The 19,059-nt window shown below is 39.5% G+C and overlaps 2 protein-coding genes across 2 annotated transcripts; both read left to right on the top strand.

The window, feature by feature from the left end:
• The first annotated feature begins 64 nt into the window (after positions 1 to 64).
• Positions 65 to 3,814, top strand: mettl18 (methyltransferase like 18). The gene is made up of 2 exons (XM_054599815.1): positions 65 to 398; positions 2,705 to 3,814. Exons 1-2 carry the CDS (start codon positions 294 to 296, stop codon positions 3,680 to 3,682), a joined length of 1,083 nt encoding a protein of 360 aa, XP_054455790.1. The 5' UTR covers positions 65 to 293; the 3' UTR covers positions 3,683 to 3,814.
• A 5,877-nt stretch (positions 3,815 to 9,691) lies between these two features.
• Positions 9,692 to 18,531, top strand: sufu (suppressor of fused homolog (Drosophila)). Its single transcript, XM_054600184.1, has 12 exons — positions 9,692 to 9,864; positions 10,243 to 10,377; positions 10,996 to 11,132; positions 12,521 to 12,663; positions 13,217 to 13,302; positions 13,800 to 13,872; positions 14,181 to 14,337; positions 14,485 to 14,587; positions 15,033 to 15,167; positions 16,629 to 16,767; positions 16,865 to 16,933; positions 17,031 to 18,531. The coding sequence occupies exons 1-12, from the start codon at positions 9,716 to 9,718 to the stop codon at positions 17,118 to 17,120; spliced, it is 1,416 nt and encodes a 471-aa protein (XP_054456159.1). The 5' UTR covers positions 9,692 to 9,715; the 3' UTR covers positions 17,121 to 18,531.
• Positions 18,532 to 19,059: the final 528 nt, after the last annotated feature.

Here is a 19,059-nt window from a genome sequence, read left to right as displayed (position 1 = left end):
AGTCTGAGTCAAGAATAAAATGACGACATTTCAGACAAATAAATCCTCCAGAATTTTACATTTAGGTGCCATATTTTCTGACGTTTTGTGCTTCTGCAACGATCACGTTACATTAATAGAAAGGCAACAAGCTGGGTGTCGGTTTCTATAATCCTTAGACTGCTGGGACTTGTAGTTCTCACATCGCTAGAGCTACTCTTGACCCACTTGCTCGCCATGTGGCGCGCACAGTAAGCGGGGACACAAACTTTGCAACCTCCGGCTCACTGTGTGCTGTGTGTGTGTCGGCCATCATGTCATTTTGTTTTAACTTCGAAGTTCTGGCACAATCAACAAACCCGGACGATGTGGATGGAAATGAACTGCAAAGTGACAAGAAAGAAAAAGCTGCTAAATATGTGAGTAACGCTAGCTCACTAATAAACATGGTCGAGGTTAAGTCAATCAAAGCAGTCAGATTATATATTATATAAGGAATATCTGACATCTAGCATGGATATGGTCATTATTAAAAGAAAGAGTATGGCCATGCAGGGGCGTGTTTACTTTTATGAGGGCTGTAAAAACAGGACCATAGACTACTTGTATTATATAGATAGACAGACTACACGTCCCCACACTGCAGTTAACGAATAACCACTGTTGAGGGCGCTGTCGTCAGCAGAGGTATCGAGGTTCCACTCGCCCCGCCCACATATCCGCCAGAGCCAATCACGAGCCGAAACGGCCCTACGGCGTGAGCCACCTAGCTGCTACCATAGAGACCGTATGCAACTTTAGATGAAAAATGAAAATGAAAACATCAAAATTTTAAATTAAACATATTAGCGTTGTAAGATCTACCAAAAATGACAGATGACATATTATGGAAAAAAAATATGACAATCTGTCTCTCTTAAGTTCTTAGACTTTGAATGGATGTGGCAACTGTCAATCATTTTTTATTTGGCCAATCATGGGCCAACATTTTGACAGGAGAAGACGTCACACATGACCCGCCTTCTCTTCCGCTGATTGGCTATGCCCTTCTCGGCCTAGCTAAACCAGTGCTAAACGCTAATGTTAGCCTAGCTATGATGCTAACCGACTCTACCAACTAGATAGGCCCAGGAAGAGTGCATTTTATTCCGGTAGTCCGAAGGAAGCCTACCCGGTCTCAATAACGGAAAGGTTTAAAAAAACAAAGACATTTTATCGTTAAATTCACTTATAATATATTTTTACGAACAAAACATATGAAGATTTATTGTATAATTATCATTGTTAATTATTATTATCAATATTTGTATTATTATGTCTGATAAGTAAAAATATTCATGGCTTAAATGATTTGTTTAAGCCATGAGTTTACCTCCACCGACTTATTAATAAGATGTGCTCAGTAGTTTCCGTTTTTTACATTGAAATGTATTAATGTGGTTATTTTATAATGACAAGTAATTTAGTTTTTTATATATTTGATTTATCAGAAGAGTTTGGATTTCAAAAATGGAAAGGGACACACACACTGAAACTATAGATATGTGCAGATATTTTTTTTACTTGAGTAATTTCCTCTGTACCATTACGTCACAATTAATAATAAAAATCAAAATGAAAGTTAGGCGTACATTTGCGAGACAGTGTAGGTGTCAAGCTCCTTGCCTATAAGCCGGTGACATCTGCAATATCAATAAAAAGTCATAGTGAAAATCATACATTCATACTGATAGGAGTCCGTAGGAGTTGTTACTCTGGCCCCAAAGGTCAGAGGAATGTAAACAAAAAAAGCCTCTCATTTTTAGCTCTGGTGGTTGTGACTAAATGAACAGTTTGAGCAACCAATCACCACATGATAATTGCAAACAGTGCTGCAGTCATACAGTGAATGGCATGGCTTATTTGTAACAGTCTCATGTAAGGTCATCAACCAGTCAACCCGTCTTTATTAGTAGAGCACACATTTTATAGACTTAAGAGCATTATGTAACTAATAAATACATGTAGAATCAAACGAATCAAGGTAGATATCCTGTCGCATCATTTTTAACCAATTACATCCAGTCAACACGGCCCTGTTATAGATTTGTTTTAATCCAAGTTCTCATATGTTACTAATGTTTACACATCCAGACCTAATATCAGATCGTCTGCTTCATTTGACCCCACAACATTCATTTCATCAGCAGATGACACAAGTTGGTAATTGAATCTTAGAGTTATGAACCCATTTACAATGTAGTTATCAAAGCCTCATAAAAGCAGGGTTTCAACATGAGCACAACTCACATATAGCCTATTAGTCAGTAAGAATAAGATAAGATAAGATAATCCTTTATTAGTCCCACAGGGGGGAAATTTGAAAGGATGAATGAAAGGAAGTTAAGGAAGGCAGTAAGTGAGATATTGTTGAATGCTAAGGGACAGTTTTAATTGTTTTGATAAAACTGTGTTCCTTTCTTTCCAAAACACTGAAAGCACACATAACAGCAAATTCATGACCTCCACTATCCCAAGACAATTCCTATGACGACCCAAAAGCACCATAATCATTTAAATCTGAACATACATGCTCAGTGTATTGCTGATTTATATATATATTGCCAAATGTGCCTCAAGCCATGATATTTTCAACTTTAAGTATTTTCACAGAGCCTTTAGACACATATGTAGCTGAGGGAATACATTTAGTCTTTAACCATGCGCACTGTTTTCTATTTTTCAGATGGAGGATGAAGCCAAACCAGCAGAGCCAGTAAAAGAGGCCAAAGAGCACCTTCCACTATCCGACCCCCAGCTCCTCCTTTGGGATGCTGTCACAGAAACGGTTACCATAGGAACCCTTCCCCCTCTTCACTACCTGAATGAGACCGTTTTTGAGAAGACGGCCTCGGAGAGAGAGGACGAGGAGAAGATTCTCTCTCGCACCGTGGAGCAAAGGTCCGATCTCATCTCCGGCGTGTACGAGGGAGGGCTCAAGGTGTGGGAGTGTACTTACGACCTTCTGGAGCTGATTGAGAAAGAGGGGGAGACTTTTGGGGGGAAGGCTGTTCTGGATTTGGGCTGCGGTGCAGGGCTGTTGGGGATATTGGCTCTGCAAAGAGGAGCCAGGCAGATCCACTTCCAAGATTATAACAGTACAGTTATTGAACAGCTCACAGTGCCAAATGTAATACTAAACTGCCAAGAGGACGATGAAGTAGAGAGCGAAGAAGACAAAGAAAGGAGAGGCGAGGGGAAAGTACAGGAGGAAGATGGTTGTAAAAAGAAAGTGACAGAGAAACTAAAGATCAAAGATGGCAGCCCACCAACGAAGAAAAGAGCTGCAGACCTATCCCAGCACCTTTTACTAGCCAAGTGTCGTTTCTTCTCTGGCGACTGGAGCACGTTTCTTGCTTTGGTTAAAAAGGAGGACCCACAACCCAAATACGACATTATATTCACTTCAGAGACTATCTACAACACTGCATACTACCCAACGCTGCACGAGACCCTCCACAAACTGCTCGCACCAGACGGACTGGTCTACCTCGCCACCAAATCCCACTACTTCGGTGTGGGCGGTGGACTGCACCTGTTCGAGACGTTTGTGGAGCAGAGGGGTGTTTTCTCTTTGGATCACCTGTGGGATGGTGAAGAAGGACTTCAGAGACATGTAGTCATCCTTCGTTTTAAGAATGTCAAAGAGAACTTGATTAGGTAAAGCAGCTGGGTTTGATACGCAGCTTCATTCATGTTATAACTGACACTCAGTTACACAGTTAAATAAAATTAAAAAAAATATCTTACCTCAACTGTGGTAAAACGAGGAAGAGCTGTAATAAAACATGCTGTCTCATCTCCTATTTGGTCTCTGGTTACCTTTACCTTCTTTCACTTCCTATATAGAAATTTGAATATGTCTGCCAGTAAGTGAAGTCCAGTTGAAAGCGGCTGTTACTGGTCTTTTAGATGCATGGGGGGGAAGAAAAGAAAGGAAATGGGCTCAGTGACCTTTGCAAGTGATTTCCCCAGTGTTCAAACAGCAGCATGAAAGCCAGGCTTGTTTCTGAAGTCCAGCACAAAATGTCAATTGCAACTTATCCTACCAGCCCAAGGATGTAGTTTGAAAGTGGATTCTAAAGTCACTGCACATCATTGGTGGGACTCTATGGGGTCTCTGTGCCGCTTATTTAAGTAATGGCTCCTCTTGGGTTTTTAGCCTCAGTTAATGTCACTACGTAATCTGGGTTTGCTCTAATGCAAAACAGAAAGTCACTATCACATTGGCATGACTACTTACAGCCAGGAAATATGTGCAAATACACATCCAAGTACAGGAAGGGAGCTATGCTGTAATTTTTTTTCGAACACCGCGTGGAAACCCCTCTTTGCCCAGATTAAGGAAATCAATTTGATTATTCTGACAGTGCTTTTGTTTTTGAGGAAGTATTCACAGTAAGTTCACACTGGTTTCTCGTAGTTGTGGTGAGGATGAGGAATTCAGAGGGTTTTCACAGAGTCAGTGATGAACGAAACTGTTGTATTACTGTCAGTTGGTTGTTCAATAACTCTGGTTTTACCCTGCTGACCCACTATTGTCATGTTCGGCTGATTGAACACAATCGGTATCACATCCCTGTCATGTTTGTCTAAGACCAGAGAGCAAACAAAGTTATTTTAGGAGGGGCTGTGCTATTGTATACACACCACTATCAGACCTCACCTGAATAAATGACTCCAGCTACACAAATATTCACACAAATCAATCTCATCACAAACATGTCCATGACGCAAGCGCTGCCCTTCTGACAAATAATATTTAGCAAAGATAAAACACTTTTTCTAGGAAACATAGTGTCACCATCTCAAACATGACATGTGCATTTCAACGCCCACCGTGCGTGGATAGAATTTCCACTCCCACATATTATCTAAATGTATTGTATTGTTAAAAGACTCATTCTCTTTTACGCACACATACAAAACACCAAAACCCGGTTTCTGTTTGCATATGCCGGGGCCAGCAAACTTCCAGTGTGACTGCCTCGTCATCGTCTCTCATCTCGACAGCTGTTCATGGCCTGTGGGGGAATTCCTGGTTCCTTCGAGTAGACACAGCCTTTCCCCTGCTTACTTTATGGGAACAGGGGGCAGGGCCAGTCAGATGGTTTTCCTCAGAAACTATTATGTGTTGATTCACTGTGAGGGGGCGTGCTGCTCACCACTCCCACTGTTTCCTTCTTACTGGGAAGTGACTGTCAGGCTTACCGAACGGAGGGAGCGTATGAAAAACAGATAGCGAGGAGGGAGGGAGACTGATGGGTGATGTGAAAGGTGGTGGTATTTAAGGTGCTTTGCTCTGAATGTCAGATAGTATGTTGTATCTTTGGGGCTTGGAGGACATGGGAAAGTGAGCAGAACATGCAGGTGAACCAGGGAGGGAGGATTTACTGTATGTTCATTGAGTTTTGAGAGACTTACTGCTGATTCAACGCTAAGACCGTATTTTTGTTGAGATGGGACTGCTGACGAGTGTTTAATGCTTGACCTTGCAAGAGCACAGCCCTGGGAGGCCTTTACGAGGAGATGTACTTCTGATGTATTCAAGATCCGGAGAGAAAAGTTTCAGTAAATGACCGGGGTAAGTATTTAGGAAGAAAACTTTATCAAACTATCTTATTACTTACTAAATTATTGTCAATTTAATAGAAAATACTGGACAAATTTTTTTATCTAAAATTGGCAGAAATTCCTTTTTAAAACAACAAGCTACAAACTTTCAGCATGTTTAAGTTATAACATTTTTTAATTAGATAAAAAGCAACTTCCGCCTTTTCTAAGTCTTAGCAGATGAAAGCTGTTAATGCTCTCATACTATGTTAATGAACCCGCTTTTAGCATGAGAGCTGTTTAAACTAGTGCCGGCTTTAATATTGAATTCATATCCTCATAGGGGAATTCTTTTCTAGTAATAGGCTGTAGAACGGGTTGTTTCCCAGTCCAACTGCCGGAAAGATAGGAGTTTCCTGAATGTGTACAGGTGTGGCCTTCCTCAGAAAGTTCATTGTACTGTATTGCATTTCTCCTAAAAGAATGTAGACTCACTGAATAAACTCCAGTGACTGAGATAACATTGATCACTTTTAATGTTGACTCCTGGCATTCAATGAGGTGTCTTTTAGATGAAGGAAGAGATCCTGTAAAACAACGCCAGTTAGTTAATATCAAACTTATTTTGGAGGGTTCAAAGATACATTGACCAACAGCATGTCAGGAGTCACATTGTCCCAAAGTTCTTTTCCTGGGAGTGTAGGGTCATAAATGATGAGTCATTTCATGCCTTGAACAGAGCACTATCACAATGATTTGATTCAGTGCCTGCATCAGCACAGCGGACAGACTTTCATTTCAGTGCTTCAGAAGCATTTCCAGCAATACTTAGGTTAAGGATATCCTCAGACGACCCTGAGACTTCCCATATGCTCTGTCTTACCACAGCATTGGATCCATTCAATCATAACGGCCTTTTGGAGGTTAGTTTTACACTTTTATTGCAATTCCTCTCAATCTGATGCCTTTTTCTAAAAAAGTCAATTTACTGTATAATGCAATTGGCAACTATGTGTATTTCCTGTTTAAGTTCAACTTTAGTTGCCACTGTGATGGCCTCTTGCTCAATCTTCCAATGAATGAAGTAGTGCTGATGTTATCATCTCACAGTCACCCTGAGTTTCTTGAGAAATAGGGAAGGTAATGGGTGACTCAACCTCAGCGTGCAGCACAACGTCTTGTGTAGAACTGTAGAACGTGTAGAAAACTGTATCTTAAACACACTTTTGTTAATATCAGAAGGCTTTTTAAGATGTTTTATTGAGTATAAATGCCTTTATTTTGTTTTTATATCGTTAAAACATGGGCAGTAAACTGATCTAAAGAAAATAAAGAGCATTAATAATGAAACATGAGATGTGTCTAATGATTAAGACATTCAAGGATCATTGGAGACTCCTGAGAACCAACTTTTGATAAGTGTTGTACTATGAGAACTGAATTCCATAGATGGTGGCATCTTCAGGTGTCATCTATGGGCTCAGTTCTTTTGGTATGGCACTAACTTGTCAGCCTTAACGCACAACACCACAAAGCGGAAATCACAACCATCAGAAAGCAATAATGTGTTACCTTCATTCCAGCATGTCTTAAGCTTACCTATGTATTACTTTTATCTGTATTTTTGTGTAAATTGTACCTTTCTTAATAAAATGAATGAAGAATTATTTTCAAATTGCATATAATTTTACTGTGTATAAAATACACATCTGTAAATTACTGATCAGAGTTTATCATGCATATTGTATATTCCTAATAAACTGAATCAAAGATAATGATTTTCATCTGAATTTATTGACTCTCCTGTTGTTTGAATTTAAAATACTTCAACATTTAAGTAATACAAAACAAAGAGTGAGGGGACAAAGAAATATAGAAATATAAGGATTACTGGCCACATACTGTACAACTCACACATGCGGACCTACATTTTTCAGATCTTATCTCAATTGTAGTTCCTTAAAAATCTTCTGTCTTGGTGATGGCAGTTAACGAGATTAGTTATAGACAATATGAATAGATACAGATTAGGATAGCCTACATCATTTTTAAATTACAATATCACAGGAGTCTCACAAAACTGCCACATGCAGCTATTAAAGTAAACAGCATGTTGTTATGTGGACTTATAAGAGAGGAAGACTCAGTCATATGTAGTTGTGGTACACCAGTAGTCCTTCTGGTTTAAAGCAGTTTCTTTTTAGGTAGTGTCTCAAAGTGATTTAGGATATGCCATGCACTGTACATATGACCCTCCAGATTTTACCTTTATTTATCCACATATACAGTATCTCCCACATGGATTAAACAACATAACAGGAGAAGGTCCATAGAAGTTGTTGAATTCGTTACCACCCTGGTTTCCTAAAGTTGGTCTGTGTATGTTTTTACATGTTCATATTGCTACATTTACTTAAATAAACAATATCAATACTTATTCAAACATTAGTTAGTTGAGCTTTTCTTAAGAGCTATTTGGCCCGTAAAAACATGGAAAGCCCCAACCTTAAAATCACATCTGCCCACTGTTTGATTGACAGTTCATCAGCCATTCATATTTATCAACAAATCCATACGCAACTATAAAATCCAGAGCCATATAAACAGAAAGTCGCGTCAACAGAAGTTGAAAATGCTTGATTGTCACCCGATTCACGTAGACTTCAGATAGTTCAAGGAAGTACTTGGCGGGCAATTTGCTTCCGTAGATATTGGAAGAAATCGGTTGCAGAGACAAAATTGGAATTTTTTTATTTAATTAGTAGTCAACAAATGAATCGATTTTCAATGTTTATATAGATTAACGACATACGTATTAGATACATCAATTTTGTGTTTTTTAAAAGTAAAATGTGCTAGTCATGAGGATGAGTAAGTGTTACAGCTGAAGGCTAAAGGAACAGAGTGAGATTTAGAGAAATCTCGTGGTAAGGTGGCAGATTGAAAGCAACAACATTCGACCCTCACTTTCCAAACGATGGCCCTCTGGCAGGGATAAGCATCTTCAGGATTTCATTACTTCAAGGACCTACTCTTATCAGTTTTCTCACATGACTGAATAATTGCTTTTAAAATCACATATAGAATTTAAAAAACAAATAAATTCAGAACAGAATGAGAAGTTATTAATAATTTAGATATAACTAAATACTGTTTCTAGAGCATCGATAGTCATGTGTATAACAGCAAAGTCACTGGAAACAAATTTAAAATGTCAATAAATACATAACATTCCTTAGTAAAGTTTATAAATAATAATAATTATTCATAAAGACCATTCTCTCGCCTAAGCATCTTTGAAAAAGAGGGAAAGATGTGGTGGTATAGCTAAACAGACAGTGAACTCCTGGGAGGAGCCAAAATATACAAAAAGAAAAATAGATTAATGAAACCAAACATCATAAACAAAGCAAATGATCCAAAAAACAGAAGAAAACAATGCTTTAATAATAAAGCATCAATAGTGTTTCCATTTTACAGTAGCATAATCCTTTTTTGTATTTCGTATTATTCTCCAGAAAGTCTAGTATGATGTTTTTAATTGCTGGCCTATTATAAATTTACCTTGTGTTTTTAATCTCACAAGGTCCTCCAATTTACCTCTCCCACTCCTCTGTTAACATTGTCTTAATCTACTAATATAGTGGCTGAATAACCACTAACATGCTTTAATGCACATGCTCATTTTTAAGTCAATCGTGCTGACAATAAACAATCTCTTTTTTTTTAACTTCGGGGAACTACTGAGAGGATCCATGAGCCGCCATAGCTGTGAATCAAAATGGTCCAATGACGTGACTCTCATTAAACGGCTCTGCTAAAAAGCCAATTCTTCATTGGCCAATACAAGCCGTCAGTCAGTGACGTCACGATCCCCATCCAACCAATGGCAGGGCAGCTTTTTTTGTGCAGGGACGAGCAACAGGCTGTGTCCCCTGCTAGAGGAGCACAGCGGTCTGGGTTAAACTTGTGTTTCGTCGGTCAACATTTGTAGAGTAAAGCCTTTTATGATATTGGGTTGTGGGTTTTTTTTTTTTTTTGGGGGAGCTGAGTGTAGAAAGCAGAAGATAACAGCCCCCCCCCCAAAAAAAAAAAAAAAAAAAAAAAGTTATAATAGAAAACAAGATTTGTTCAAGGCCGTGGCATGGATGAGGTACGGCCTACCAGTGGGGCTCAAACCCACGGGCTGGTGCCGCTGTTTCCTCCTGGACTACAGGCTATCTACGGGGAATGCCGGCGACTTTACCCCGAACAGGCCAACCCGCTTCAAGTCACAGCCATTGTAAAGTATTGGTAGGTAACGATACCCCGTTTTGTTGTTGCGGGACTGACAAAAATCGCCCCCCAAGTGTGTTGAACAACTTCCAGTAGGGCTGCTACACATTGAGATGTGAGCTAGCTGCTAAGCTAACGTTTAAGCAAACTACGTACCGTCACAGGAGCCACACTGTGCGGAACGTAAACTGCTAGGTTACTTTGTTTTGGGGGAGTTTGAGAAGTTCATCCCCAAGTATACTATCTTAAATGTCTCCCACTACATATACAAGCTGTGGCCCCAGCTAAGATGACTGTCTCTACATGGGTGTGCTTTAAAGTAAACAATGACAACAATAACAATGTTTGACATGGCTGATGGTTTTTGTTTGATGTTTTTTTTGTTTTCTTCTCCAGGTTAGGGGGCCCTGACCCGTTAGACTACATCAGTATGTATAGGAGTTCAGGCTGTCCGGCTGAAGATATCCAGGAGCATTGGCACTATGTCAGCTTTGGTCTGAGCGACCTGTATGGGGATAACAGGGTTCATGAGTAAGTATGCTGCTCCAACGTAGATACTAGACTTCCTGTTGCACAGGGGGGTTTCAACACGTTTGATGGGATATATGAATACAATACAATCATTTTACATTTTGAAAAACATGTCAAATCAGTACATCACATCAAGCCTCTGAGTATGCTTTTACAACAGTATTTCATATCGTATGTATTTTCTTTTTGTATTTAGTATTGTGATTTAAAAAAAATATTATATAGGTGGAGGCTTCAAATAAGCCCAGTGGGCTTTCTGCCTCTTCCTGCACTGTAATATCATTTATCAATGTTATGTTTATTATATTTTTCATTTGTGCAACTAAACTAAACTAAACCACAGACACACACATTGTGATTTTAACAACACTCATGTATATATTTATTTAGTTTTTGTCTTTATCATGTAGGTGCCTTTGAGTACATTTTTTTTATAGTGCTATACAAATAAAATGTATTATTATAACAAATATAATATAAAAAAGTCATAATAGCTCCTGATGTTTTGACCACTGTTCTTAATGGTTGTGTGTGTGTGTGTGTGTGTGTGTGTGTGTGTGTGTGTGTGTGTGTGTGTGTGTGTGTGTGTGTGTGTGTGTGTGTGTGTGTGTGTGTGTTATTTACAGGGGCAGACGGGCCCAGTGGGTTTGGTTTTGAGCTCACATTTAGACTCAAAAGAGAGACGGGGGAGACGGCACCACCAACCTGGCCGGCTGAACTCATGCAAGGCTTGGCTCGCTATGTGTTCCAGTCAGGTAAGAGCACGGTATACAAAACAAAGCTGTACGTTTTGCATGTTTGCAAGAGTCAAGGTCAAGGCGCTACCTATTTATCCTCATACTCAATTATTGAGATTTCAATTATCATAGTAAAATCACCAAACATCAAGTAGTAATATGATGGCTGGCTTGTGAGATCGGCTTTTCTTAGTTTAGTTTAAAGGTTAAGCTAAGAGTCAGATTAAACAAGAAGGTTTGAGACACTAATTTGGGCTCTGGAAATGTCATTGTCATTTCCTGTTATTTAAGTCATTTTGAGGAGGAACTGATTAATTGACTAATCAATAAAGTGACACACAGATTAAGAGGTAGAGCAACACCTTGTTAGTTCCAGCCCTGCATTCCTCCTTCTTCACTTGAAAAATGTGGGACAAAAAGCAATGTTTTGGGTTTTTCCATTAGGCACACTTTGTTAATAGTCTAGTAAATGATTTATCAGAGCATGTGTTTTTTTCGATAGACCAACTCTTTCGGCTGCAGTTGGCTTGCCTCCTTGCCACGTCTTTGTGAATGCGAAGAATGCGTTCTTTGTAATGGTTGTTGTACTTCCTGTGATACATTCAAACATGCAGGAATAGAGGAGACTGCTGCAGTCTTAGGTTTAAAACACATTAATTGTGTTTTTGGAGCTCTGGGTATTGACAGGAAGTCTACTTTTCCCTTTATTTTCCCTTCACCATTTCAAGAGGATTGTTTTCGCAAATGGTAAACAAGACATTGCTGTAGTGTGTGAATGAATACCCTATGTGTAATGGGTATAATACTACGCTGCTAAGTTCTTTAAATCCTTCGGATGTGTGTTATAATGTGCACAAGTGTGGTTGAGAGGGGAGGGGGCATTTTAAAGCTGTGAAAGAGAAGAAGGCTCTCGTCTCCAGGCTCCCCTCTCCTCACCACCCAGCCCTTCTCTGCTATCCAGCTGGGGTCAATTTGCACGTGGGTGGGCTGGACTCCTGCTAAATGAATGCTGATTCCTGGCCATCTTCCCCCTCGCTTTTCTCCTGCAGCGAATCTGGACTTGGTGCATGTTACCTCCCAAGCAGATAGATTCCTCAGATGGAAATGTAGTTTTAATGCCTTTTTCTTGCCACATTTGCTTCTCAATTTCTCTCACTAGCTCCCCTTCATCCTGCTGATCTTTGTCCCCTCTTTTCCTGTTACTGCAACTTTCCTTCAGCAATTCTGTACCATCAGATAATGAAAGTAGGAAAGTATGACTGCTTTCCACTGGTGGCCGAAAGTACAGGCCCAAATGCACTCTGCAGACTAAGACTCATGACAAAGCATGCATTCTAGACAACTTTAAACAGGATATTTTGTCCTACTTTAAAAATGAATGTCTCCTTATTTTGTCTCTTCTACAGAAAACACATTTTGTAGCGGCGACCATATATCGTGGCACAGTCCACTAGACAACAGTGAATCTCGTATCCAGCATATGTTGCTTACAGAGGACCCACAGATGCAACCAGTTCAAACACCATTTGGTTCACTGAGCTTTCTCCAGGTAAGTTCAAATATGTGATATTCACAGAGTTTTAAGTTACTTTATGTCAAGCACTTTTGGAAAACTTTTTCCGTACTCGTTTAAAGCTGATAATAGGAATATGGACCAGCATGGACTGTAATTTAATATCAGTTATGATAATACAGGACACAGTTGGTTTATCATAAAATACAGTACATTTTGCCGGAATACCAAACAGAAATAACTAGTCAACATATGATAGAAAAACTTTTGTGTAATTCAATTCAAAATACTGATCTCCATTTTTAATAAAGTGTAAGGAAGTGAGTTCCCTCAGCGTATGTGTATCGTCAATCCTACGGCAACAGGAGGCTGGGGGAGTCTTCAGCATGTTGTAGTGTCTGTTTGCCCTCTTTGCATCACGTCACATGATGCTGAATTGTTCAAGGAATATATTATTTTGCAGCTGACTTAAGTTCTTTGTGACATTTAGTCAATATAACATAATGGTACCAAACATCAATAGTAAGTGACTCAGAAAGTAACGACATTGTGGACAACACCCTTTCATGTTCTGCACTGTCTCCTATAGATTGTGGGTGTGTGTACAGAGGAGCTACAGGCAGCCCAACAGTGGAACGGCCAAGGCATCCTGGAGCTCATGCGTGGAGTCAGACTGTGAGTACAACTGTGCATTAATACATGATTCAGCTAGATAATTAAGAATCCATGTTTTAGTTTTTAAAATAACACTGTACATATATGGCTTTGTTTTTGTTCTTTGGTCTTATTTTGTTGCTCAACTTTGTTTATAAGTGATTGTTCATTTGTTCATTAATCTGAATCATAGCTTAGGTTTGTTCTGCCATTATAGATGTCCAGATCTGCTTTTGTTTTTTTGGTATTAGCAAATAAAATATAGATTGCTTTAATATTTATTGTAAACACAATAACTACCTTTTGCCTCCAAGTCATTGAACTAGAGTGAACTGAACTGAAAATGGTAAACACGGTTACATCAATGCCACTCAAGTAAAGTCCAGTTTGAGAAACATTTTCTGAGCAGGAAGTGAAGTGTTTAGTTATTTGTTCATTTATTAACTCTTAGTTAAGCTTGATTAATGATCATGGTTAATACTGTCCTGGACTCATGTTGATGATGTCATTGTGTACAGAGCTGGTGGCCCCTGGCTAATCACAGACATGAGGAGAGGGGAAACCATTTTTGACATTGATCCACATCTACAAGTAAGGCTTTATTAAGTTCTGCATCACACAAAAGCACACTTTTAATTCTTGTGTTTACCAGAAATGTGCTCATAAGTTTCTTTGAAATAAATCAATCAGCATGAAAAAAGGGGAAAAAAATACTTATCGACTGAAGAAGTCTCTTTCAAGTCAACCGTCACATATTTTTGCTCTCTGACACTATTTGGTGCCCCCTGTTGGCCCAGAAATCTTTATACATTGTCTTTTCATTTCTGAAAGTGTTAACCTCATGTGAGTTGTGTGTGAGCTAGTGTTGATGATTGCGTATGTTTCCTTGCTCCTCTAAGCAGGAGAGAGTGGACCAGGGTATTGAGACCGAGGGCTCGAATCTGAGCGGGGTCAGCGCCAAATGTGTGTGGGACGATCTGAGTCGACCGCCAGAGGATGAGGAGGACAGCCGATCCATCTGTATCGGCTCACAGCCACGGAGGCTCTCCGACAAAGGTATGCCAAAGTCCCGAAGGAGTGAAAAGAGTACATCATCTAATTAAGACCGAGACGATCCAGGAATGCTTAACCAATCTGGTTTCATGCTGTCAGCATTGTGGGATGGTATTATTCCATGCTGAATCTTTGTCTGTGTGTTGACAGACACGGAGCAGATTAGAGAGACCCTGAGAAAAGGACTGGAGTTTAACAGCAAGGCAGCACTACCACCCATCAGCAGCCAGAGACCGAGCCATGAGAGACCTCAGTGAGTGTTCCTCCCACACACACAATACATGGGTTCAGCTCAGCACAAGGGTTGCACCAGGATAACTCACTCTGCCGTGTGCAGTGACTCACAGCGCAACTGACATCTGAACTGTTATCACCATTGTTTCCTAGCTACAGGCATAATACGGTGGTTTGTCACAAATTTGTTGCTATTTTTTCTGTGGAAGTTGCGTACTCCGCCAAGTCAGGTAACAGCTCCATGAAAGGAGTTGTGAAATCTGTGTCGGTACATTTCCATTTCCATTTCCAGACAAAAGCCAAGGAGCTGTCATTTCCTTCACAGTAGCTGTTTTATTTTTATAGATGGCTTTTCTTTCGCAGCTGTTTCTATACCATGTACTTTTTCAGACTTCCTCACTTATATTTCCCTTTTGTTGCCTTCCCCTCTTTCTTTTCTTTTCTCTTCTTTGCCTGTTTCTTAGGAGTCGAAAGGACAGTTTAGAGAGTGAGAGTTCAGCGGCCATTGTTCCTCATGAGTTGGTCCGAACACGACAGTTGGAGAGCGTCCATCTGAAATTCAACCAAGAGTCAGGCACACTGTTGCCTCTCTGCCTGCGGTACTGCGTCATTCTCTCTTTTACTCCCACACACACACACACACACACTATTAACCCTTTTGGAATGCCCCCTTAGATAAAAAAGGAGTTCAGCTCAGTTAACATCTTGTTGGATGGGTGTGGCAGAATGTCTTACTAAAACCAGAGCAAAATAACAGATGACACCATCTTCTCGTTAAAAAGGGGCCTTCTGCAAGTCAAACCAAAATTGGATTTCCTCCCACTTTCACTTGATGCTACTTCAAGTGCCAAGAAAATAAAAAGCTTTCCAGTGAGGTGAACATAAATCCAACCTGTGACGTGGATAAAACGATCAATATGCATTCACTGTTGGCCACTTGTAACTTAAAGAAAGGATATGGACTCTGGTTCCCTGTATTTTTCTGGCATGTTTTGTACAAATAGGTTTCCTGATTTACTTCTCTATCCTGACTCTTGACTAACTAGAGAAGTCAGCCAAGGATATGACTGTACGCTGACACCATCATTGAGCCACTGGAGTCATCATAGCTCATGTACTGTGACTCCCTCTCTGTCTGATCACCTACCCAACGAGACAGGAAGTAGCTTTAGACAAAAGTCATTATTGCTGAATTTAAATTGTTATTTTCAGTGATCATAATTCTAGAATAAAGTTCCCTTGTCAGTGTTAGCTAACACACGATCAGTGGATCCTCACCATGTCAGCCATTTTGCATTTAAGTTTTACAGACACAAGGAAAATCTTTTTAAAAAAGGTGACTTTTGTGTCTTTTGAATTTCACCTACCCGTGGCTGATAACTACCTTTTAATTTTTTTGGAAAGTGACATTTTATGGAATGAATAATAAGCAATTACTGTAGGTTTTTTTTTCTAAATGAGAAGAACCTGCTTTATGTTATCTCTATTTGCGGGAAAAAACAAGAAGAAAGTGAGAGAGGGAAAGATATGCCAGGATTTAGGTGCGAGAACGGTGTAAAGAGCCCAAATATGTGACACTGACACTTGGCGTTCTTACATCCAATGTTGTCTACAGACTATGTGACCTTTTAGTACCTGAAAGTTTGCGTAACTATGTGAGCATTTCAAACTATGTAACCCACCCAACCACACCCAAGTTAGGATGTCTCTGACATATTAGACATATCGTGTATTGAAATTGTTGTCTAATAAGCCATTTTGCTGGTAAATTAAGGGGATATCACTTTTTGATTTAATCACAAAGCCACCATGTTATTTCTACTGGAGGCAAACATCTAGAAAGAACAGTTTTATTAGTGTCTGTCTTGATTTTATTACTAAATATTCTCCAAATGTCAAAATAGGAACTGGCTATCTTCAGTCATCACAGAAACAATTTTAGAAAGTATAATAACTTGATCCTTGCTTGCTAGCAATTGTCCTGTAAAGTACTCTGTTATGGCTGAAATAAATGAAAACGCACACATGTGGTTCACACTGTCCTGTTTAACCTTTTACAGGGGCCGGTTGCTCCATGGGAGACACTTCACATACAAAAGTATCAATGGCGACACAGCCATTACGTTTGTGTCGACTGGAGTTGAAGGAGCTTTTGCCACTGAAGAGCATCCATATGCAGCCCATGGACCCTGGCTCCAGGTACACACACACACAGACTCACAGATAAACTCAGGGTTTTTCATGTGTTGATTTCATATTTAGTGCATTTTTATGACCTTCAGCTCTCCTTGTTTAGATATTGTTGACTGAGGAGTTTGTGGAGCAGATGCTTGAGGATTTACAGGAACTTAACACTCGTGAGGAGGTAAGTAAAACCCCCTTTTATTTTGTGTGACTTTTATTTTCAGTTTGGTGTTGTTCAACTGCCTGTTTCCCCTTGTTTCCCCTTTCTCTTTGTATAGACAACGTTACCAAAGGAGTACAGTTGGCCAGAAAAGAAGCTGAAGATCTCTGTCCTACCCGACCCTGTGTTTGATAATCCACTGCAATAAGACAGAGACTCTTCATCCTTAGAAACCTCCAGCATAAAAATACTTCCAGCGTGGACCATCATGAACTGGAGCCCTCCCAGAACAGCCAGCAACCCTGAGCGGTCTGGGCGCACAGATATGTTGATCCCACAGTGGACGGCCAGAGACCGTTTCCCTCCTGAACATGATCTGAGGGATGATCTAAACTCTTTTGACTGTTACTGCATTCTTAGACTAGCACCACTGTTTACATTTCTCTTGGGCTTGAATGCTTCTAAGAATGTTAAACCAGCCTGTCCAGATGGTTGACCGGTAAGAACAATCATTAAAGGTGACACACTAGCCGTAGGGTAAATGAGGATGTTGTCATTCCTCCAGTAAGGCCTGCCAAGGACTGAGGGCTTAAATATACGTCATAAATACATTTAATACTGCATCCTGTGATCTCCAGACTCGGTGTCTCAGGCGATAACCGTGTCTCAAAAGCAATTCTATTTATTCCACTGGCCTTTTAGAGAGGACAGAAAAGTCACATATTCAACATTAATTTCAGTTTTTTTTCTTTTGATTGAGCTCATGTGTATAGTATTTACAAATGCTGGACATTTTTCTCTTATGTGTTTGTGGTCATACCAAAGTTTTAACTGTTGGCAGTCCACTGCCAATACAGTCCGTGTGTCAAATGTGCCACAATTCCATAAAATTGATGCGTCAGGCTGAACCATAATTCATTGAGTTTCACTGCCTGTTTGTCTGGGAAAATCAGACATGTATCTGTCTTCTTCTCATATCTGGCAAATGCTGCAGGTATAACCACCTCTTCTCCCCTGTGCAAAGAACACAACTCTTGTATTGAGTTGTGTTTTTATTTTTTTATTCAAGCTTCCTGATGCGTCTTCTAGAAGTTATGAAATGAAATACATCAAGTCCGTTGTAAATGTTCAAAGAGTGGGAATCTGTGGTTAGTGTCGTCTCCGGTGGCCACATAAACATTACTTTTGTTTTATTAGTAGGACCTTGAAAATGAGTTGAAGTGTAATTCCTCAGTGCCTTGTGGTTTTAAAGGACCACATCTTCTCTGTGAGCCCTTTATGCTGCATAAAGCTCCTAGGTTTTTTAAAGAGAAGTTGCATTATATCAAGGCTGCTGCGATCAGTCTTCTCCTGTCATTGCATTCCATTTTAACACAAAAACAGATAAAACTACTTTTACTACAAATATGTACTCTTATACAACATGTGATGCATCTTATTTTTGTTTGTCTTTTTCTATTCAGAGTGACAAATGTAAGGTTTAGACACCGTTTATATGGTATTTTGTAATTACTATCCTATGACTGAACTGCCTGATTGTAATCCCAAGTGCATTAAAGCGTGTAGGCATTTACACAAATAAAGCTGGAACACTAATGCAGACTTAGAGGAGCTTATTTTATTTAAAGATGTTGTGTGCGTTTTACAATTTGACTCCCATTCACCCAGTCACAGACATTCACACATCAATGGTACCATGCGATGTCACCATGGTTGTGTATAGATTGTAGTATGTTGAGTATGTTTTGTTTATGTTCCTATTAAGGCATATACTCCATACAATGTTGATTATTTAAAAAATGAGAATTTTTATGATTTATATATTTCATAAAAAATATGAGAATATTAAAGCACGTTTTATTAAGGCTTAAGAATATGAGCTTATGGCTTTATTACTTTATAATCAACAATGAACCAAATTATTGAAGCCAAATTGTGTTACTAATAAAAGCTCATTTTGGTTGCAAGGTTGTAAAAAGTCCAGTAGGACGACAGGTGCGTAGAAGAATACCAAAAAACTCTTCTTCACTTGCGTATAAATATATTTTAGTAACGTTTCGGTACATAGACCTTGATCAGGTTATTTTACAAGGAAATAAGGATGCATGCTTTAAATAGAACTTGGGGTTCGTAAATAGGTTGGTAGA

Source organism: Anoplopoma fimbria, chromosome 6 (assembly GCF_027596085.1).
Source record: "Anoplopoma fimbria isolate UVic2021 breed Golden Eagle Sablefish chromosome 6, Afim_UVic_2022, whole genome shotgun sequence".
Lineage (NCBI taxonomy): Eukaryota > Metazoa > Chordata > Actinopteri > Perciformes > Anoplopomatidae > Anoplopoma > Anoplopoma fimbria.
This window is presented reverse-complemented; position numbering and strand designations above follow the sequence as displayed.